General features: G+C 38.6%; 1 protein-coding gene across 2 annotated transcripts in view; it reads left to right on the forward strand.

Moving 5' to 3' along the window:
• The window catches only part of LOC129100769 (single-stranded DNA-binding protein 2), a 47,358-nt gene extending 26,770 nt beyond the window's left edge, over nt 1–20,588 (forward strand). For both annotated transcript variants that reach the window (XM_054610235.1, XM_054610236.1), the window contains 13 exons: nt 13,701–13,790; nt 15,471–15,530; nt 15,645–15,708; nt 17,162–17,232; nt 17,334–17,401; nt 17,773–17,821; nt 17,896–17,931; nt 18,031–18,085; nt 18,183–18,253; nt 18,410–18,488; nt 18,638–18,666; nt 18,784–18,882; nt 19,320–20,588. In XM_054610235.1, the coding sequence (XP_054466210.1) occupies nt 13,701–13,790; nt 15,471–15,530; nt 15,645–15,708; nt 17,162–17,232; nt 17,334–17,401; nt 17,773–17,821; nt 17,896–17,931; nt 18,031–18,085; nt 18,183–18,253; nt 18,410–18,488; nt 18,638–18,666; nt 18,784–18,882; nt 19,320–19,349 (801 nt within the window). In that variant the 3' untranslated portion in view covers nt 19,350–20,588. The remainder of the gene's footprint in view (nt 1–13,700; nt 13,791–15,470; nt 15,531–15,644; nt 15,709–17,161; nt 17,233–17,333; nt 17,402–17,772; nt 17,822–17,895; nt 17,932–18,030; nt 18,086–18,182; nt 18,254–18,409; nt 18,489–18,637; nt 18,667–18,783; nt 18,883–19,319) is intronic.
• Nucleotides 20,589–24,318: the final 3,730 nt, after the last annotated feature.

Below are 24,318 nucleotides of genomic sequence, written 5' to 3' on the forward strand. Positions count from 1 at the left end.
GCTTCTCAGATCCAATCAGAGGTACTACCCACATATCTGCCGCTCAATTAAAACAAAATGAGGAGACAACCGCAGTGGCCATTGCTGGGAAAAGAAGCACACCTTAATTTGATGCTGGTGTCTCTCTTTCGGTCTCCTGACTTTGAGACCGACTGAGATTTTAATCAGACATTTTGATGGTAATTATTTTCAGATAGCTAATTACTGAATGAAGTCCTAATTAATGCTGGGGTGATGTAGGATCTCATTCCCATCATCTTTGGGTCCCTTCCCTTTGATAATTGATGGGATTGTGAAAAGGCTTTTGACTTGATTTGCACGATTAGCCCCGTTGGAACTACCTACTGTAGATACAATTGGCTTTGGGTTAATCTGATTTAAAGAAACTGTCTTAACATTTCTTTCCTGTTCTGTCTGTTTAAAGGGGCATGAAGTTTTGCATGTGGTTGTGTACTGTACAATATACATCACACATCATATCACCAGATGTGGGTGTGTTAGGATGGTCTTTAAGGACATTAATCCAGTGATCTAATCTTAAAAGGGAAAGAAAGAAAAGACTGATGAGCAAAGTGAAAAGAGATGCAATGTTATTGATTTCCATCCTCAGACAAGGCTTTTCAGGCATCAGAAAAGGCTGTTTAGAGTTCTGTTAAGTGCTTTGTAAATTGTGTTCTTGACACTAAATGAGTGGTTTCCATTTGCAAGGGGCCATGAAGTCATAAAAACAAGTTATTTTTAAATTTGTATTCTTGGCCCGGATATTGCCTTATTAGAGACAAAAGTCTGTTGTTGCTTTTGGTCTCTGAAGAATAACACATCAGTCCATGCGGGTCATTCCAGGCTTCTATCTTTTGCTTTTCTGTTGAGGGTTTGAAAGTTGACAGCTGTCACGTATATGGCATATACACTGACATGAATTATTGACTACCATTGTCAATAATTGTCTACCAATGGGTTTGGTAATCTTAAATTTGGCATTTTGTTCGTCGCCATCTTTGCTTTGTGCAACTAAAAGTGACACGAGTTGGAGGTGGGACCTAAGTACAACCAAATGCTGAATAAGACATTTTTAGATGACCAAAAAGGTCATAATAAACTTTCATGAACTAATGACACACTGTGAAAGGGTTAAACGTTTAAGAGTCTAACACGGAGAACGCCCAGACTGGACAACGCCGTGGTAGCGACCTGTCAATCACAAGATAGCAACGCCCTAAAACATATCCTGCTTTATAGTCTATCTTACTCTAAAGGGATCATTATTTACTAAATGAACATCATGCTGTATTGAAGAAGACTAGCAATTGAGAACATAAAATCATGCTCATGGTGTTTACTGAGATAATAAATCAAGTGAGAAGTAGGTTAATTTTCACTAGACTTCTATACAATCAGACTTCTTTTTGCAACCAGAGCTTTTCAGACCGGAGGTTGCCGTCTGACATGAATGCATTTATAATACAGCTATATTGCAATGTTTATGATAGTTAATAAATTAAGAGAAATATGATAGGAATCTTGTGTTTTAAACTGAATGCTTTCACTGCTGACACCAAACATTTGTCCCAACTTATTTCTGTGAACTTTAACATAAAATTGGCAAATTAAAGCCTCAAAGAATTGAGGCAGCATTACATTTCTTGTAAGACCTGTGGAAACAAGATTGAGCACATACGCAGCATTTGTTCTACTACATTATGACATTTAGACCTTTTAAAGGGTTTGCTGTACTGAAAAATGGTCCATTAAATTGGAATACAAAGTTTCAATATAAATTGTGTTAAGTGCATTGGTGCGTGATTGTGTGTGGCACTTTGAGCTTGCAGAATAATTATACAGTTACACTATTTAATTTTCCTCAGTGGATTATTCTTGCTAACTCTGGAAGAGACAGTCTAGAGGTTAGAGAATCACACTGGTGGTAGCGGGGCTGATGAGTTAGAAAAATATAGGGAGTTTGGAAGAACTGATGAAAAAACACTCCACTCTGAAAAATATCTCACTCCTTATTTCAGGAGATTATCAGTGTCCAACACGTGCTGGATGTGCTGTGCAGCCTCCAGATAAGAATGTGCTTATTAACTGAAGCAAGTCGGTTGAAAAATGAGTCCTCCCGGATGAATCGCAGGTTTTTTTGTGGGGAAAAAAAAAAGGGGGACTAAAAATGCTGTGAACTGAAATTTGAAGGTGATCAGTCTTTTGTAATACAATTATCCATTACTACCATTATCACACTGTTTGGACTTTTAGCTTCAGGTTTTACTAAATGTAAATGTGTGATGGATTCTCACAGAGGAAAAACCCCCAAAACAGACTTTGATGACATTGATGATATTCAATCAACTAATACAAGTAGACACATATTAGGATACCAGGCCACATGTGCAGAATTAGCTGGGCTTGCAGCCTCACTAATCCATCCTCACTTGATTTTCATTTTTAACCATGTTTTTACTTGAACTACTAACAGTTGATTTTCGTATCTGTTGATCTGCAGATTATTCTTTTTTGATTAATTATTTGATTAAAAAAATGTCAGAATAAAATGAAAAGCAAATTTTTATTAAGCTCTCTCAGCCACAGTCAGAAATTGTCTATCACGAACTGATGTTTTCAAATATCTTGGACCAACAGTCCAAACCTACAAAATATTAGATTTACCAGGACACACCAGAAAGTAGCTGAGAAACTGAAAATAAGGAATGTATATGTTTGAAAAACTACTGAAGCGAATAGTCGATTATCAATAGTTGTGGATACATTTTTACTGTCGTTGGATTTATGATTTAATGAACAAATTGTTTCTGCTGTACTTGTGACCCTTTACATGTTATGGCCATATTGTGGGCATACTGTTAGTCATGAGCTGTTTTTGTTTATATATCCATCTTATTCCTCTAAAGCTGTCGTGACCCCTGAATTGAGACCATTGGGAGTTCCTCACACTGACAGGTTGGCAAAAATTGGTAAAACATTAATAAAAGCTAGTGTCACTGCACCCCACTGACTGTAGCCAGCAGTGTTACAGTCGAGCATCAAAGCAAGGAGAGCCTGGTATCATTTTGTGGCATCGCTGTGGGAAATAGCAGGCACACAACAGTTAGAGGGGAAGAAGAGATCAAGAGGCAGCGCCAACAGCAACCCCCTTTGATGAGAAAGCTCTGTCTCACGCTGCCACATCTTACATTCATGCATGTAAATGTATTCACACCGCTCAATTTAACAGCAGCACACATATTCTGTCTTGATTGTGCAGCTTAAGGATACACACATTTGTAAATATGTAGTAACAGACATGACTGTGTAATTCATCTACATCCTGATGCACTCTGGGAAAACAAGTGCATAGGTAATGTACTGCGCTCTCTGTGTGTGACTGGAGGACAGGAAGGTGCAGCGAACTTAACTGAAAACATCTCCTGCCTGCAATGAGACACATGTACTGTACAAAATGAATGTGTGCTGTTACATTAAACAGAAGGACACTCATACTATACACACACTTTGTCAAGGACATGTTTTCTGCTTTCACTGGTCTTCTTGGTTCAGGCTTTGTTTCTACTCATAAAATGGCTATTTACCCTTAATTCACTTCTCTGTCTGTACTGATGTTCTGCAACCTTCAAAACCCAGTAACACAAAGTATTTCCCAGAAAGTTGCAATAGAAAATCATTCATGTTTAATTTCTCTCTGGCACTGCAAGGATGGCAATATGAGACAACGTTTTCTGACTAAATGCCCACTTGTACCCAGGAAATCTCAGAATATAAAGATTGCCATGAAAATCACTAAGAACATTTGTGCTCCCTAGAGGATAAATCCTTAATTTCGGACATTTTTTGTCAGGCCAAACGGGATTATGTTATAATTATCTAAGGGGTCTAATCAACTTGTTTTCTTTCTCAAAACAATTTCACAAGAAATGGTGAAATTGAACGAATGCTTGAAAATGTTTCTTATCACTCTTATTTCCTACATAAAATAATTCCTAATTCCCATTAATTCTTAGGAGCCCAGACCTAATAAAACAATACTCCATCAAGTTATTGATGGTGGGACTTTCTTTCCCCTGAAGTTGTCTTCTCAGGAAGAGCTGCCTCCTAACAAGCTCCACCAATTCAAATTGCAGCAAAACTTTTGTAAACTGAAGCATTTCCAAGCATTTTGTTCCATATTGTTGTAATTACCACCAGCTGCATCAAACCTTTTTGAAGATAATTTTACCTCTTGCTGGAACAAATTATAAAACTGATTGTTAGTTAGTTCCTTAAACTATTTCACAATTTCTTGGATTTTTTTTACATTACTGTAATTTATCAAGGAATATTACAAAAAGTTCTGCAAACTATCACATCTGTTTAGAAAAGCAGCTGCAAATTCAGTCATTGCTCACTGCAATAATTACAAAACAAAACAAAGACAGATCCTGTTGGGGACTGATGTTTTATTATCTGATTATGGTTCAGCATAAAGCAAACCTGACAGTGAACGGCTTGAATCAGTGGCATGAAATGCAAACTTGAATTCCGGGAACTTGTGTGTTTTCTGCGCTTGCATATGAAGAGACAGAGACCTAGAAACAGAGACTGTGTCGGCGTCAAGCATTGTGGGTAACAAGCAACCAGTTGAGAACCAATGGGGGCTAGGGAGACCCCCAGTCTGTTTCCAGGGAAACAGAGCCCTTTCTCCTCCTCTGTCTCTCTCCCTCTCCCCCCCTCTCTCCCTCTCTGTTTATGTCTCTCTCTCACACATGCTCCCATGTTCGTTCTTGGCAGTGTTGAGGAGGAGGGAGATGTGGAGGTGACTCACTGTAACATCATTGCCATGGCAATGCAGAGTGAGCCGAGTGTATAGGGTGTGAAGGGAGAAAAAGAATGTGATTTTCCATAGGTTGAGCAGATATGGAAATGGTTGTCACGATCTCCAACAGTTTGAATTAAAAATTGAAGGGAAATTTCAACATTGAACACTATTCTATGCTGTGTGATACTTACATTACAATCTCCCGTCCTGTTTCTACCATTTCATGCTTGTCTCTCTCACTCTCTACGCTGCTGCATCCTCTCTCTTTAACATCAGCATTTTTTCTCTCTTCTTATTCTCCTCTGCCTACCTCTGTCCCTGTTCTCTGCATTTTTCTTCTCTTCTCTTATCATCTTCCTTCCTCTTTCACTGGCCTGTTGCCCGCAGCCCTCTGGTCTCAGAGGAGCATGTTTTCCACCGCCGTGTTGCGCTGAGTCATGTCTCATGCATGTTTCGACATGAACGAGGTGGATAGTTAATGTGACGTTGACATATGCACGCCTTGCTGCTGTGCAGCGGGCAGGGGCAAAGACGAGGGCCTGGAGCGGAGAGGTTAACTGGGGGCAGGGGAAGAAAGAAGGTGTAAGAATGCGAACAAGCTCTAACAGAGCTGTGGGCTACGGAAGATAAGTTTCTTGTTCGACCACAGTTATTATTATTGATTATGAAAATAAGGGGGCTTAGTCAGGAGCAAATGCTTTGTGTCTGCAACAGTCTGAGGAAAGGTGATATAGTGCTATCTGAGCTTTCACACATGCAGCTTCACCTGGCAAACTTCAAGAATTCAGTTTGAAATAAGTCAAAGTGAAAACATTTTTGCACATTGGACATTGTATAGTTCAACATCAAGTCTTAGTTATAGAAATGCTGTAATGTTTTACACAGTGGTGAAAGGGATTATAATGAGTGATCCAGAGATGGAGCTGTAGAAGTTGCGGTAGGACTACGGAGGGAGATCAGGAGGGCAAAGCAAGAATGCTGACATGCCGGACCAGCACATTATCTTTTTGACCCCGACTAACCCGTGTTTTATTTTTTGCTGTTGTAGACACCCATATTCTTATCTCGTGCTGTCTCTTGTGTCTGCCCCTCTAGCACTACAAAGACTGCGTAGTAAGACACAGAAAGTGACATCTCATTAGTTCTTCCTGTGGCTTGGACATATGAATCTTTGGATCAACAAGCCTGAACATTTTCTAATTCCAATCTACTCAATTGCACTCTGATACATTTTAAAAGAACTGGATCGATTCAGTGTTAAGGACCACACAATCTGTGGATTACAGGTGAATCCCTGCTCTGTCTTTGCATCGATCTGCCTGATAGAAAGGACCATGACATAGTCTCCTCTTCATCTCAAGCCGTGGCTTTTAAATCTTCCTCTGTGTCTATTGACGCTTTCAGATGTGTTCAGTCCATGTCTCTTATCTATCCCTTGTCGTTGAACCAAGTGAGATAGTGGTGGGAGAATTGTGGCTCCCTAGTGCCTATTATTTTCAGCTCTGTATGTGTATCTGACAGTGCATCAGCCAGCGGCTCCACCTCACATATTATACAGCTCCTCGCAGTCTCAGATGTGTTTACAAGGGTCAATAGTGACATCAGTGATAAACGAAACACGGCCAGTGCCCCCCCCCCCCATTGTCACCCACTGTGCAGCTGATATCACCCTACCTGTAATCACCCAGTCAGAACAAGTAGATTAGTGTTGTGCTGCCATTTTGGTAATCACCTGTAATGTTTTACTGGAGAGTGCCTGCTGGGAGTGGAACTTCAGGAGGATGTGAGGGTGAACATTCATCTTCTTAAAGGAAAATCCAGTTTTATTGCAACGTTGGTCTTATTTTCGTTGTTTTGGCCATTTTATATATTAGCGTCTTCAAAGAGTGTGTGGTAACTAAAGCGCATTCATACTGACTGACTTTGGCCAAGTTTTTAGGTATGCCTCTGGACCTAGTTGGTCGGGACCTGTAGCTTGTGGTCTGTAAATTTCATTATTCTTTTGCTCTCTGCCATTGTTCTGCCTGCTGTGTTCTTGGCACAGAGGCAACATTTATACTTTGCCACATGGATAATTGCAATCAGACTCCCAAAAAAAGGGCAAATTGCACTCAGGTGCAAATTGTATTCTTTGTGAATTCTCCCGTCAGACATTCCAAGCCTGACTGTGGCACTCGGCCCAAAGCCCACGGCTCCTACTGAAGACGTAAATCTTAAATCTTAAATCTCTTCTTTAAAGGCTTTTTTAAAAACTCCTAAACAGCTGGTCATTTTAGTTTTTAGCAAACATTACTCAAACAGCGGTAAAAGGCGCATTAGTTGGTTACAGTATCAGCCAAAGATATACACATTTAACCCTCTGTACTGACGGCAGCACAGAAATGTATGCGGTAAAATATATACAATAACCCAATGAGCTTCAAAGAATAAGAAGCTATATCAAAATCAAGACCAAGGCTGTATAAAATTGGCATGTCAGCCAAAGCAACCTGGGTTTGTCCCATGTTAACATGCAACTAACAAACACATGGAGATACTCTCTCATTGTATTATTTTTCTTGGCAGCTTGCACGCAGCCAGATATTATTTCTAACCAGCGGAGCTCTGGGAAAAAGTGCACAGAGAGAACTTTCTTTCCCACTCACTGCTGTGTTTCACTGGTGTAACATATGACATGTTTGGTTAAGAAAGGGAGCTTTGAATGCCAGGGGATGATTTTAAGCCTATCTGCCTTAAAATTGAATGTTGAATTTGGCTCACGATTGGACAATGGAGCGTGTTGATATGTCTCCGGTCGCCACGGGAGACTTTGAATAATACATGGTTAAAAGCAGAGCACACTCTTTTTCATCTCTACTGTACGCTGCTAAAAACACTTCTTCTATCTCTCTTCTCTGTCTCTCTTATTTCTGCGGTGCCTAACGTTTTTTTCTTAGTTAAATCCCTTAGTTATAAAATACTCTAGTTATGCTTTTGACATATGACTGACAGAATACAAAGTTATTTTCTGTGCATTTACACTAATGCAGAAATCAATCTTCTTATTGTGTTTCCGCTCTCACACTTTAGTGTGTGTGTGTGTGTGTGTGTGTGTGTGTGTGTGTGTGTGTGTGTGTGTGTGTGTGTGTGTGTGTGTGTGTGTGTGTGTGTGTGTGTGTGTGTGTGTGTGTGTGTGTGTGTGTGTGTGTGTGTGTGTGTGTGTGTGTGTGTCATGCAGACTGGTAGCATCTCTTCTTTCCATTCCCTCCTCCCTTGTCCAGGAAGTGGACTAATGGCATTTGAGAGGATGGAGGGAGTGTGAAAGAGGGGAAGAGGGAGGAGGGACGGGGTTCCTTCCTGTGTGATGTGTCATATGTGGATCCTATTGTAGTGCGTGTGGCCTTGAGACTCGGTGGTTACCCTTCCACACCCCACCATTGTGGGGATTTTTTGACATTTTATAGAGTAAGCAATCAATTAATAGAAAAAGATCAACTTAAACAGTAGTGCATGTGTTGGGAACTATTCTACAAACCTTTATAATATCTATATCTATCGATATAAATAGAAGTTTGGTTGTGAATATTTACTGCAGCAGGACAGTGTTTGTGGGTTTGATTGAAAATAAACTGCAGTGCCCCTAGTGAAGGAACATGTCAGCCATTGCAACAATGTCACTAATTTGTGTGCATCTAATAGTTTTTGGAAAAACAATGGCAGAAGGAGGCAACATTGGGATTTGTTGACAAGAAAAATATAAAATATCACCAGCCCTATCGTTGACATGAACAAATTGTTACGGGTTGGTACATGAATAAAAAAAATAAAAGATGAGTGAGAGATTTGTGGTTGAAACAAAGTGTGCCTTTGAGAGACAGAGAAGTGGGGAAAGCAGACAAGGGCCGGTGCAGGTTGAGACAGTGATAGAGAGAGAGAAGATAGACACAGACAGCCTTTTGAGATTCCACTCACGCATCTCTGAGTGTCTCTCGGTCTCTGAAGTATTGAATGAAAATGACTCCCCACCTTCACACACACACACACACACACACACACACACACACACACACACACACACACACACACACACACACACACAAACACACACACACACAGTGAGCATGCATTACGTGCAGACATTAATGAGAAACACAATCAGTAAACATATAAGCATGAAAGAGTTTGCAAGTTACCTAATTAAGTATTACTGAGCCCTTTGGTCTGATGGGCTCAAGAAAGTCTGATTAGGTTGTAAAGTAGCGAAGTGTGTAGTGTAATTGCACTACATTTCAATGTTTGCAGTTGTTCAACAGTTTTTGTATTTTCTACCGGAAAGCTCAGTTTTGATCACTTTACATAAAATGATTTCTATCTACAATCTACTCTATGTATTTACCTTGTTTTATTTACATATTTAACATTTATCGCAAATTTCTTCTTTCTCAGTTTGGTTTTTGTTGGTAAATGTCTATATCTGAGACACTCCGGTTCTGAAGTGGAAAGACAATGTGGATGTGCCTTAATTTTGCATTTTCTTAACCTGCCATAAGGGGGCGACTCCACTGGTTGCAAAAAGAAGTCTGATTGTTTCAGCGTTTGGTTTCACTTTGCTCCACCCTCTTGTGTCACTTCTGGTTGCAAAAACTAAGTTGGCGACAGCCAAAATGCTGAACTCAAGGTTTCAAAACCGTAATCCACAAATCAATGGGTAATGTTAAGGTATCGATTGTGTCTATAATTTTTCTTTACCACCTGAGAAAAAGGTTTTTAACCTGGACATCAGAATATATTTTGGCACAAACTTTCTCGGAGGCACTGATCTCCCTTTCCTACATTTTTTGGACTTTTCCTCTGAGGGCAGTGCTCATCCAGTGAGGTTGCAGTCCACTGTACTGAATCTGTTGTTGTGTTTGTCTGGTATACTGTAGCTTTCTCTTGGAGGGGGATGGTTTAAATAATTTATGCAACAAATGAGTTTGCTAGGAGATGCAGGTGTTCATCTGAGGACGTGGGGGGGGGGTTGTTCCACAGCCTCAGGTTTCATTACAAACACGTTTTGCTTACAACACCTGTGTCTATGGATATGCAGGGATCATAGTGCAGAAAAAGCTGCAAACAGCGGATCACTGAGCAATTTAAGCACGGACCTTGTGTTGTTTTCAGATTCTTAAGAATTAAGTCTTTCTGAGATCTCTGTTGACAACAAAAAGGACAGGCAGAATAGACAATGAATAAGAAAGAGAAACAAGGGAGCAAAACTGAAGAGAGTTGAGCTGGTAAAAATACATAAATAAACAATTTTGAGAGGTCAAGATGACATGGTCATTAACAAGTTTTAAAATAACATATTTTCATCCAAGGTAATACAGTACCACAACAAAAAGGTTTTCTTACCAGTTACGAATTTGTCATTCTGTGAGATAATCTGGGTTTTACAATTTGTTCTAAAAATCAATCTGCAATAGAGTCCATTAGGTATACTGCAATGCATATTATCAGCAGGACTGTGTATAAGCTCAGTGAAAAATGTACAAAGTCTCACTACACAAATCTTTGTTGACAGTCCCACTTACACAATAACATTAACTATGATACATTGTGTTTATGTGTAAAGCCACCAGCTCAATATCTCATTGTTCCTCTCACTCAGCCTTGTCAAAAAAGTGTAAACACTGATGTGTGAGAAGTGTAAATGATGGACTCATTAACAGTGTGCAATGGTGTGTGTGTGTGTGTGTTTGATGTGTACGAAGGTTAAGTGCTTGAATATGTTAAGCTTGGCTGTGAATCAGCATTTATACATAACTGGCTAACAGGAATGCATTGAGTCTAATTCAGAGTAACTGACAGCAGCATAATAATGACAGCTGACAGTAAATATTAACTTGCTGGTCACTACACTGTTGTAGCTTATTCCAGCTGATTAGACCACTCTGATCTCACAATACATCAGGTGAAGTCCTGCAATCTCACATAATCATCAACAGCCATGAGTGTCTTTGTGTTGGAATGATGGAAGTACAGTAAAGGGTTTAGCACATCAGCTTGTTTAATCTAACTGTTATCGACTGTACGATAAGTCGTTAGCAATAGAATACACATTAATTGTTGCTTAAATAGTTATCCATTACCATCCACAAGTCAGCCGATAAAGGTAATTACTGAAACAGAGAGAGTCATAAGCATTTTTATTGAATATTAAAAAAAGCAACTCTTCCTAGTCTGAAAGATACCAGGTTTTATGAGTCTACAAATCCTCAAGCTTTATGGTCTGTTTGCAGACAACGCTTTGAATGTGGCTCGTATTGTTATCATCCCTGTCATTTCAAGTGAACTGACTTTAAAGATTAATTCCACAGTGCGTTAAGGGCCCCATGTGGTAGTGTGTGGTTCCACTTGTACAGTGTTTTTTATTATATCTCAATAGTTAATGCATTTCTTTAAAATGTTTTCATTTTTAAATACACGTAAAACATGGACAAACATAATCCAGATCCCTCAAATTTGTTTTTTATAGAAACAAACCTAGATGTGTACTCACCTTACAAACTATATAGCTGCAATAATGTTAGTAAATTACCTCAAACATTTTCATGGCATATCTGGACTGCAATTTCTTGAAACTGATCAACCAACATATATGCAGGTACCAAATTATCGGCAATAAACTAATGTTTCCAATGCTTAACGGGCCACAGTTAGAATCTCAACATCTAATTCACATTCAGATTTGTTGTTATTACATTCAGTATTAGGAGGCTACTATTATATGCAAATAGCTACTATTAATGTTAATGTCAAAAATGTTAACATACAGTGCAGACTTTAAGGGATAGTTTGACATTTCAGGAAACATGCTTATTCTCTTTCTTGCCGAGAGTTAGATGAGAACGTTGAAGCAGCTCACATAGCTCTGACTCCAGACTATAGGAAGTAACTGTGCCCGGCCAAGAAATAATCTGACAAATAAGCTCTCTGTTACAGCGTAACGTGTCATTCTTACACCTCAATGTCATTTGAGTCAATCTGATCTGTCATAATCAAGAGAAACCGTTGGTACCAGAGCAGTTAGTGTTGTTGCCAGTGTTGTTCTAGCTTTCCGTCGATGGAGGGTGGTGCTGGTTTTGGGGCCAATATATCCTGCTGTGTTTTTTTTTTTTTTTTTTTTTTTTGGTTTATTTGGAAAATGCTGCTTTGTCAGCAAGTCAGGTAGATTTTTTTTCCCTCCCCGAGTTCTCCTTTTCCAGCACAAACAAACATTAAGTGCACTCACACATTCACCGCCACAGACACGCAAGCACACACACACACACACACACACACACACACACACACACACACACACACACACACACACACACACGCACACTCATAATCTCTGCTTTGTCCTCTTTTCTACTCTTTCACTCCCTCTCTCTGTGCATGAAGGCTAACTAAGCAGACCTCCAGGCTGCTAGGGAGCAAGGCATTCTGGGTAATCCAGGGTGCGAGAAGGAAGAAAGAAAGAAAGAAAGAAAGGGGGAAAAATCCCAGAATCCAAACTCACACCTGATTCTGTGCATGATGTTGTACACTCATACAAACAAACCAAACGTAGTCTCCCACCGCTGAACCATTGAGATACAATATCCATTGGTGTCCATCTGTACATTAATCTGCTGAGACAAATACGAGCTCTTTTTTGCGACTGAATATGGAATCAAAAAGATGCACGGATCCTGTTCCCTGTTGCCGAACATAACAATTGAGAGATATATGAAGGAGAACGAGGGAATAGCGGGGGTGGTGGAGTGAAGCAGCGGAGGATACAAGAGTGTCGTCAGTCTGCTTTTATCTCAGCGCTGATTAAACCTTGTTCCTGTCTGACCTAAAAAGTCAGCTGGCGGAAACTTCTGAGACTGTGGGTGAATTTCACTGGAGCTCTTTATACCCAGCCGATGCCTTCAGAGAGAGAGAGAGAGAGAGAGAGAGAGAGAGGATCAGGGAAATAGGACAGAGTGGGCAGAAACTGAAATAAAAAAGACACACAGACACAGGCATGCTGACTTCATGTGCTCACTGTTCACACATTATCATATGGATGTACACTCTCCCACACTGCATGCTGTCTGGCCTGTAGGCTTGATGAGGAAGAGGCCGGTGCTGGGTGGTAACTCTTTTAGTTGGTAGTACAATGCCACAGGAAGCAGACGGGGGCTGTGCTGAAATGTGCCAGCGCCACCCGTCTGGGACAAGCACAACAAAAAACACGAGGTATAAAAATAAACCTGATCCGACATGCCAGAGTATCTGCAGAAACAGGAAATATCCCACTGAGGGAGAGACTGCAAGTGAGACATGGGGGAAGACCCTTGGATTTTTTTTTTTATTTCCTTTTATGATCCTTGGATTGTTTCATTGGTGGCATGTTTAAGAGCGGTGCTTATCAATTTATAAACTTAACTTATCATCAGCTAACTGAGCAACAGTAATAAAGAATGTATTCAGATCCTTAACTTAAGTAAAAATAGCAATTTAGCTTTAATTTAGTAAGGGCAGTTAAGGAAAATGCACATAAGTATCAGAAGTAAAAGTACAGTACCCATAATGCAGAAGATGTGAGTGTCTATTATATAGTACATTATGGGGTATTCTTTACTGATGCATTGATGTGTAAGTAGCATTATAGTGTTGCTGCTGATTTTAACTTCTTTATATTCTGTTGGGCAGTTTAATACTCAACTGTGCCTCATGTAATAATATAGGGAGTAATATGTATAATATATACTCTCAAGTAGCATGAAATGGTAATTTGTACTTTGATACTTGAATAAATGTACTTAGTTACTTCCCAACACACACTGCTGAGCAAAGAGGTGCTGGGTTTCTGGTTTTAGTTGTAAGTTTTACTCTGTTTCTTTGTTGTATCTTTCAGAGTGCTGCAGCAGCTCCCAGCCCCGTTCTTGGGAATCTTCCCCCAGGAGAGGGCATGCCAGTGGGGCCAGTCCCTCCAGGATTCTTTACGGTATAAGATGCTTAAACACACATACGCACACACACAGACATTGTGAGAGAGGAAAGGGTTATATGGGTCTTTAGGCCAGTGACAGGTAGAATTTGAATAATATTATTAAATTATTATTCTGTATGTGAGTATTTAAATCATGAAGTCATTCCTCAAAGAACTCACTCACTCATTAACTGTATATGTTAATGTACACACAGAACCATTGTGTATAATCTGCTTTAATCTGTGTTTGGGGGCACCACTGTTTGACAGCAGTAATAAACGTCTAGCAAATAAAAAGTCATGCGCAGCTTCACCCCAGATCATCTCTGTTCTCCATCAGAAGGACTCTGCCAGTTGTACATTGATTAACCATCGTTATCAGTCAAACTTAGGCTTTCACATCTGACACACAGATCAATATCCTTCATGGGCATTTCTCATCTCCACTTTCAAAATACTCCAAACATCCTTTTCCATCTCCTTCTGAAGATCAATTGCTCTTTGAAGACAAGGTCTTGTCAAGACCTATCAGTTTTGAATATCAACATTTACCAGCCATTTCTTCATTTTATGTTCCATAACATTATTTCAATATGGACTAAATCAGTTAATATCACAGCACGCAAAGAGGAATTTTGTGATTAACTGATTTTTATTGGCAAAATACAAAAACAATGCACAGCCATGCCCGGAAAGATGTATCCACATATCTAGCTTTCATCGTCATTTTATTTTTTTATTAATTCAGTTATTAATTAAGAAACCTTCTGTGTTCAACTATTCGCTTAATATGTTAATGCATGTATGACAACGATATAGTACATGATTATAGTATTTCAAAAGACTTATAGACTGATAAACCATCAGCACAGCTGGAAAATGAGAATCGAAGTTATCAAAGAAAAGAACCTGATCAAAACAGGTAGGCCATTGCTCTCTGGTGGCAAGTCATTGTATTACTGCTGTCACACTGCACACTGGGTTCTCTGACCGCAGTGGCGTCAGTTCAGCAGACATAGCAACAGCATTGCTACTGTCTGTGGTGAGGACCAGTGAAAAACCCACTCACAGCTGCAAAAGTGCTTTTCCCACATGCTGCCAAACTGCACACAGTTAACCCCCCCCCCCCCAAAAACCCTGTCATCATTATTAATCAAACTCCTCTTTTCTTCTCTCATTATTTTTCCATAAATCCAATCTAATGAAAATGCGGGCGGCCTCCTGAGTCTGCTGTCATAGACTAACTGTTGTAAAGGCAAATCAACCCAAAATTCAAAAGAAGATATATGCAGTAGCTGTGGTTGGTTTACTGTTTTGGAGAGTGAATAACTTCCCATAGAGGTGCGCCTTGCAGTTTGAACACCCCTTAGTTTCCACGAAAGGGGTTATAAAAAGGACTATCATTTGTCACCTGATTTGGCAACCCAGGACAGATATTTCTATAGCAGTATATTTCTTTCAATTTACTATATTAATAAAAGCCTGTAGATACGGGATACATTTCTCTTTAAAATCTCCTGTCTTCAGTATGTAGTGTTTTGTTACAGTTTTGCCATGGGCCAGTTATTGAAGACTTCACTACAGTCTCATGACACAGCAGCCCTGAGTGTTTGTCATGCATGTGAGCGATTGTGTGCACAGTATTTATAACTCACAGAGTGATTCAACTTGCATTCATGCTGATTTTTTTTTCAGCCGTTTATGTCACCTCGATACCCTGGAGGACCCAGACCACCTCTCAGATTACCCAATCAGGTAAGAGCCACACTGACACCTGCAGGCAGCAGACAGTACTGTGAATAGTAGAAATTGGCAGTATCTGTGAGACGGTGATGATACAACTGGTGATGTATTCTCCTCCCTCTGTAGGGACTTGGGGTCCCAGGAGGCCAGCCCATGTTACCCAGTGGTATGGACCCCACAAGACAGCAAGGTACGCATAGACACACTGGTATGCACAAACACAAACAAATACAAAATACATGTGCGCAGTTAGCACCATCAAGTAGGTTGAGATATTTCACAAAAAAATCGCAAAATGTCATTACCATCATGGGTGCACAAGAGGAAAGTTAGGGGGTCACCATTCTTAAGGATTCATCCTCTGGGGACCATGGATATCAGTTAACCAAAACTGTCAGCCTCATTGATGCCCTAGAGAAACAGTTGGGGGCCACCAAAGTAAGTAGGATTCACCCTTGGGGACCATAAATCCAAAATTTTATGGCAATCAATCAAACAACTTTTGAGATATTTCACATATCGGCCAAAGTCATGGACTTGTAGAGCCAAACGGTAGTGTGACAAAAAAAACGAATCCTTGTCAAAGAGCCACATTGTTGCACTGGCTGACATATTAATTCATTATGATAGTTATTATTCATTATTAGTTGCTGTTGTTCATTTTTCAAATAACTGTCATCTTTTAATCTCTAGAGAGTTATAGGGAAGATTGAGCAGTATGGTGTTGGAGAATGTATTATATATGTTTCCTGTTGCTGTTTGATAAGATTTGAGGGATAAGAAACGCCTTGTTCATCAGAATGAAGGAATAGCTCACTCAATGCAACAGTTTGGCATCTTAATGTGTTCTTAAAGTTTTTCAAAGACAATGAAGGAGTACGGCATGGAGCAATAAGCTGTGTCAGTATGTGGCTACAATGACAATTGTTAGAAGGATGAGTTAATTGGTCCTTAAGCCTTTTCTTGGGAATTGTTGATAGTAATAAAACTATCTCTTCTTGTTCTTTTAGTACAACCCCATTCACACTCCATCCAAAACATATGTTCTGCATAGGCAAAAAGAGTTAGAATGTTCTAAGTGTTCAACTCAACATTAGAATAAGACAATAGTGCGGCTGTGGCACATGAGGTAGAGCGCTTGTCCCGTAACCACAAGGTTGGTGGTTTAAACCCCTCTAACGGCAACATGCCGAGGTGTCCTTGAGCAAGACACCTAACCCCAAGTTGCTCCCCGGGCGCTTCATTGCAGCCCACTGCTCCTCCGGGATGGGTTAAATGCAGAGAAATAATTTCCCCATTGTGGGACTAATAAAGGATTGAATATTATTATTATTATTATTAGTGTTATTTAAGCTGAAAATGTAAGTTCTCCAGGCACACATCATATTGGTGTCGTCTTGAGGCTTTTGTGTCCAGACAAAAGTATAAAATACAAAAGTACTCCAAGTGAACACGCTTGTTTGAAGAGAGAGTTCAGAAGACAATATCAAGAGTTGTTCACAATATGTAATGTTATGTAATCAAATAACCGTTCCATATGTTCCAGTTTAAGCAAGATGATATGGGTCGATATGCCCAAAACTGACCCCGGTCTGACCTGAATACACTGTTCTGAAACAAACTGATGGCTGCTTGTATTTCAGGACATCCAAATATGGGAGGACCAATGCAGCGGATGACTCCACCCAGAGGCATGGTACCACTGGGGCCCCAGGTATGGGACCAGATGATTTGTGGTAATATTTACAGAGCATTATTTCTGATACTTACCCTCTTGTAGACGTAACTGACGACATTTTGTGTCTTCTTTTTTAGGGTTATGGAGGTGGGATGAGACCACCACTGAATGCCCTGGTTGGTCCCGGGATGCCTGGAATGAACATGTGAGTGTTATCGACATAATGTAATCTACACACCCACACAGTGTTAATGATCTACCCACATTTCTCCCACTCAGAGGGACAACGTTAAATGCAACCTTAATGTCTCACTACAATAGAGGCAGTCAGCTGTTTCCTTTCTTTGGCTTTAATTACAACTTTACTGTATGTTCTTGGGTCTTGAAGAGAAGCGCGGAGCCAGCTTTCCTCTATTTCGTCTTCTTTTGTCCTTTTTCTTTATTCACTTGCTGTTCCCATTACCTCTCTCTGGCAACAGAAGAGCTTGTTGTTGCCAACTCTGCCCAAATGAATTAGAAACAAAGGAGCTTGCCAAAAGCATAAAACTAAAGTGTATAACTGTGTGTGTGTTCCAGGGGACCTGGTGGGGGTAGACCCTGGCCAAATCCTCCAAACTCCAATTCTGTAAGTGCTCAAACAAAGACACCCAACAGAAAGTTATTTCATTACTTTCATGATTTCCTTCTGTATTTTTACAGACCCCTTACTCTTCTGCTTCTCCGGGAAGTTATGTGGTATGTATGTCTGGGTTTAAGCTGTTGCTTACTATCTGTACAGGCTGAACTTTAGAAGTTCATGAATGAATCTTAGGGAAACTCAAACTGTTTTTTTAGGGACCTCCAGGAGGAGGAGGGCCACCTGGGACCCCAATAATGCCAAGTCCAGCAGGTACGATCTATGTCTTCCATGTGTGTCTGTCTGTTTGTGTATATACATATGTTTATCCTTGTTTATCCTATAATTGTTTCTCTGTTTATTGTGTCAGATTCAACCAACTCTGGAGACAACATGTACACTATGATAAACACAGTCCCTCCAGGTGGAAGCCGACCAAATGTGAGACATTTCTCTCTCTGTGTATATCATTGTTTCTGAGTGTACTTGAGTGCACATAGTTAAATGTATGTGTGGATGTGATAGTTCTTTAATGTCAAAACATTGTTTTAGTTATGATACAGGTATATCATTGTCTGCTGTGTATGTTCTCCTCAGTTCCCTATGGGTTCAGGTGGTGACGGTCCACTAGGGGGAATGGCAGGAATGGAGCCTCATCACATGAATGGATCATTAGGTACAGGAACAAGTAGCTTGTACAGTTTGTGCTACATTGACACTGAATCTCTGGTTATATTTTTCCCTAATTTGTCAAGTAATTTTAAGCAAAAGAAGCATTCTTTTGATAATGGTTACTTGTTTTCATGCTTGTGTTACCTCTCTCAGGGTCAGGTGATATGGACAGTCTCCCCAAGGTAAAAGAAGATATTTATCTACTTTAAAACAGTTGGCAATCGCACTGCAAGTCTGATGTTTGTAGCTTAAATAGCTTGCAACTGCCAATAAGCTTTGTTTTACATTCTTTTTAAAAGAACTCTCCTGGTAACCTAAGTATGAGTAACCAGCCCGGGACCCCAAGGGAGGATGGAGAGATGGGAGGAAACTTCCTTAACCCTTTTCAGAATGAAAGTGTAAGTCAATTGTCATCTATCATATGTGAAGATTTGAGGGATCTCAAAACTCAATACAATTAGTTTTAAGTTAACCCCAGAGTAAAGTTAAAAATGGGTTCAAAAATGTGTCAAAGCTTTTAAAGCAGTAGTTTTATATGTATGCCAATACACTTATTATACACTTGGCATAAAGATTGTTAGCTAGGCTAATTGGCTGCTACCTCTTGCTTCATTTACCGTACAGACATGTGAGTGGTATAACTCCACCAGTCTAACTCTGGCAAGAAATCAATAAAGTATTATTCAAGTGATGTTGAACTGTTCTTTTAATGTTTGAAAGTTAATTGGTCATGAAAATAATTGAACTTTATCATTAACATTGTTGGAGGGATTTTCTAACTGAGCATGCCTTTGAAACACAAACATACTTATTTCTCCCCATCTTATCTCTGCAGTATTCTCCAAACATGACGATGAGCGTGTGAAGGCTCTGGATGCAGGTTTGGTTCAGTCGCCAAGTCACCTGGATCAGTAAAAAGCAGAGAGACAGGATGTGATGTCATCTAGGCCAGTGACTCTTCCTTCACCACCACCACCACCTGCCTAGTTAGAACATTTGCCCTAGGCCCTGTCCTCCTACTATGCCCCAACCCAACCCCACCCCACCCCGCCATTGTTTCCGCCCAAGTCTCTGCTATCCTATTTCTTTTCCCGTTCAAAGTGGTGACTCTGCTACATTCATCAGTTCTTCCTCTGCAACTATGAGACTGTACAAAGCAAATTATGAAAAACTGCCCCAGTATGAGTATCCTTTTGGAGGATTTTACATTCTGTTGACTGCACAAATGCAGTGTAATGTTTAAAAATGGCAAAGCAAAAATATATTAGATTTTTTTTATGTGACTATGTTATCAAACAAAAGGGGACACTGAACCTGTGCATGTTGTCATATGATTTGTTATGTTGTTTTTTTGTAGCTGAGGCCTCTCTCATCTCTAGTTATTTAAACATTTATCCAAGTGATTTGACATTTTACATATTGGAGTCACAGTTGCAAAATTGATACAACAGCCCACATTCTCTGGACATAACATGTTCAAGAGAGAGAGAAAACAAAGACTGATGAACAGTAAGAGTGATTACTGTAAGACACAAGCTTATGAAGTTACTTCGGTCACTCATACTTAATTGCCACCCGGATAAACTGTGATCTCAGTGTGATGTGAAAGGTTGGTTGGTACAGAAAGCAAAAATAAGATTGTTTTTAATTAATGTTTAACATTTTTTTCACTGCCCAAGATGTATTATCATCATGTAGAAAAGGTTACTATGCCTGTGAACATTTTCCTCTCCCCTCCCTTACTGCAAAGTGTACAGCTCACAAATGTAGCTCCTCTGTCTTGTATGTGTATTTGATATTATTATTATTTAAAGAAAAATCTGGAGAGAATTATTTGCAAAGGGAGGGATAGACTGATGATGCACCACCAGAACTGAACAGAGATATTATTATATTTTGTTTTTGTGTTAGATTGAAGCCATAATTGGGAGTACAAGAAGATGCATTTGTAAATTGGATCATGTTTTCTGTTTTGTGGCAGTATGTGGGACTCCATTTGTGATGTTAATTTTCTCTTTTTTATTCTTGTATTATGTTTTTGTAAATACACAGAGAAGTATTTCATGGGTTTTGAATATGCTAGTATAAAGCTTCTCTTCCCTTAGTCAAAGTGTAAGCTCTTTTCATTTATGAGGCCTGTTCAGCTGCTGTCTGTATTGTGGGTACTGCACGCACCAGGACAACGCGGAAACAGCGCCTAGTCCCCTTCATACTCCTCTGTGCTTGTACTCCTTATGCATAGAACCTGTCAGTAATGAATAACAATATCAGCTTCATTAGGCCATTTCAAATTTTCTCTCTCTTCCTTTTACATGTTATACATTTTATACTATGGATGAATAGGTTACTTGATTGACATTTTTTTACTCAGAGATTTGCATGCATCCATATCACTGTGCAGTATGCCCAGCTAATCAACATTTGAACTGTCAATCCAATGCTTTCCATCTTGCAGTAGTCGATGTTGTAACTATACCTGGACTGGAACTAGATAATCATAATCATTGTCTTGTTTTAAACTGATGTGCGTCTATAAGGAGTGCCATCACGCCAATATTTTCTGGACTGGTCCCTACAGAGGCTGCTGCTGTAGCTGCATTTTGTGCCCACGCATATGAAAGCATGTTCACAAGTGACGCGGCTATCTTTTCTGAGATGTAGTTGATAAACACCGTTTCCTGTTGGCGTTTATAAAATGGTTTTTCACTCTTAACTTTTGTCAAACACAAAGTCCCAGAACAGCCCTGGAAGTGACAAGGGAGCAATCAAGACAAAGACAGAGCAAGAGATGCACTGCAATCTAGCACAACTACTTCACCTTACTGTTAGGCTGGAGGAAAACAATAGAAATGATTGCTCTTGTTTTTAATGAATTAAGAGGTCAGTCAGAGGCTTAATGGCTAGCTAACTTACAGCTAATTAATGCTAACATCTTTGGCTTTTTGAATTGAATAAACAAATGACCCAACAGTCAAATTCATCCATAATTGTGAGAATAAACATAGCGTTTTTCTATCGCCTTTGTAATACTTCTTAATGTTATTGTCCGAGAAACTCAACACCACCAGAGCACAGGCTTATGAAGATCAGAAGCAAAGAATAAGATATTGGCGGATTGGTGGGAGAGCAACAGCTGATTACAACACAATACTTATTTGTGTTGCTAACGGTTTTGTCAATTTGTTCCCTTGCTGTGTGATAATGTATGTTTCTCTTCATACATTATTATGTTATATATATCTTTTTTCTTTTGCTTAAATATGTTTTGTGGAGGCAATTCATCTCCGCGAGTGTGACTGATTCAGCATCAGTTTTATTCGCTTTGGAGCAGTTTTTTATTCAAAGCAATAATGCTACTATTTCTGTCATTGCTTAACATTGCCAACTTCATAAATACAGTACTGTAATGTTGCTCTTGTAAGCAGAGTTGACAAATGTTACGAGGTGGGAAAAAGCTATTAATGCCATTAACATTTTTCATTTTACTAAGTGATTTAAAAGATTTGTGGATGTACATTATAGTTTTTACACTGGCTAATTAACCCCCCGTTTGGTCTTTTACCCATATCATCATAGCATTGGAGTGCATGGAACTCACATTTAGCTACTATCAAATCAGCTAGTAGAAGTAGCTGTTGTAGTAGTTGTACTAGTGTTAGAAGTAATTGGTAGTATAGCAGTATTAGTTGTTGTAGTAGCTATTGGAGTAACCTTATCATACCTAACCGAATCATACTTTAGTATGCAATAAAAAATCTTAAAATGTAACAGTATAATATATTGTAGTAGAAAGTAAAAAAAGTAATTGCAAAGTATGCCATAAAAACCATATAAAAAAGTCTGAGAATAAAATGTCATGGTATGGTATATCATAAAAGGCATTGACAATTGTATAGTATTGCATGGCCCATACATGTCATAAAAAGATCATAGTAGTTTGCCATAAAATAGACATCGTAAAGTACGACTTTAGATTAAATGAAAAGGTATTTCAGCAGAATGTCATAGTATAGTATATTATGTCATTAAAAAAGTCATACAAAATGCCACAGTATAACACGTTAGTATATAATCTCATATGTTGGGAAAAAAATCCTAAAAAACGTCAAAATTAAGTATGTTAAAAAATGTCACAGCTTAGTTTTTAAAAAAGTAAAAATAAAACTCATAGTATGAATAAATTGATAAAAAAGTATTGTAAAATTGTTATGATATACAAAATTATTATTACTTATGGCATACTATACTATGGTATTTTTCTTGCATAACATAGTATGAGTTTTTTATAACAAATGGCACACTATACCATGTCAGGTTTAGTGACATTTTAAAGGCATATTAGTCAATGCCTCTTTAATAGAATCAATATAGTATACTATACTACAACATTTTTCAGAAAATCGTTTTTATTATTTTCTTTATGGCATACAAATAAAGAATTATAAAATATTTTCTTTATGGCATATAAAAAAAATATAAAATATTTTTGGCTTATGACTTTCTATGACATTATGGCATACTGCACTATGTTATAATTGATGGAATTTTTACGGTATACTATACGATGACATGTTTGTAGCATACTTAACAATGACTTTTGAAAGATCTTTATAAGCCTACTATACTATGACATTTTTATTACACTTTTCATGATGTGATTTACTATAACACTTTATGGCATGCTATACTATGACAATATTTATGACAGATTTCTGGACTTTTTTAGCACATCATACTATGATATTTTCACGACATTGGTATACCATACTTTGACTTTTGTTATTATTATTTATGACATTTAATACCATTACATTTTTTATAACACATTTTTTGGTATACTAAAAAAGAGTCTCAGGATATTTTATGACTTACTATACTTTGTTTTGTTTTTATGGCATTTTTGTAACTCTTTTATGCCAAACTATACTATGATATTTTTATGACGTTTTTATTACCAACTTTATTTTGACCTTTGTGACAACTTTGTGATGACATTTTAATGACGAGGAAAACATTTCATTAGAACATATAGTTATATGGACACAGGAAAGTGGAGAATTGCATAATGTTCAGTCATAAAAATACAAAGATAAGTAGGATTTGGACAAACCTGAAGATTCTTCTACAGTTCTTTCGGAGCAAGTAAATGCCAGTCCATCTGCAACCGTCTATACAATGAAACACAAAATAAATAAAGTCGTCATAATTTTAAGTTGCATTGATTGATGAACCATGTTGCAAACAGTACCAACCTTGGTGTATGAAATGAAAGTGGATATTTGCACTGATAAATTATCTTTCAAATATAACCCTCATGAATTTAATCATCATTTTGAGACATTAATAACAGTAAGAGATGTAATCATTTTAGCAATTGGAAAACGGCAAAAGTTACTGGGTTGATTATATTTTAGAGCAGAGAGCAGGTAAAATAATGCAAAATTTCCACTGCTGGGATAAAATCTAAAAAAAGATCTAACCTGAGATCTAAGATCTATCTCAGAACAAATGCAGTTTCCATATCAAAGTAGTCTAATAGATATTTTTACAGTATCACATGTCACTGTTGTGGCTTTCCAACGAGTGCTTCAGTGCAATCGTTATCCAGCATGGAACAATAGGGTTTCTAAGGGCTTTTATAAAACTAATAAATCTAACATGAATGTCTTCTGTGACTATTTATTCATTTATCCATGTTGAAAGGAGTTGTTGTTGTTGTTGAAACTTACTGAGGCAGAGTGTTATCCGGTGATGCATTGGGTCGAGTCTGTTGAAGAATCAGATGCTGTGTTGCTGACTGGGTATGTGATGGTAACAGCGCTGATCTCAGAGAC

This window comes from Anoplopoma fimbria, chromosome 13, assembly GCF_027596085.1.
Source record: "Anoplopoma fimbria isolate UVic2021 breed Golden Eagle Sablefish chromosome 13, Afim_UVic_2022, whole genome shotgun sequence".
Classification (NCBI taxonomy): Eukaryota; Metazoa; Chordata; class Actinopteri; order Perciformes; family Anoplopomatidae; genus Anoplopoma; species Anoplopoma fimbria.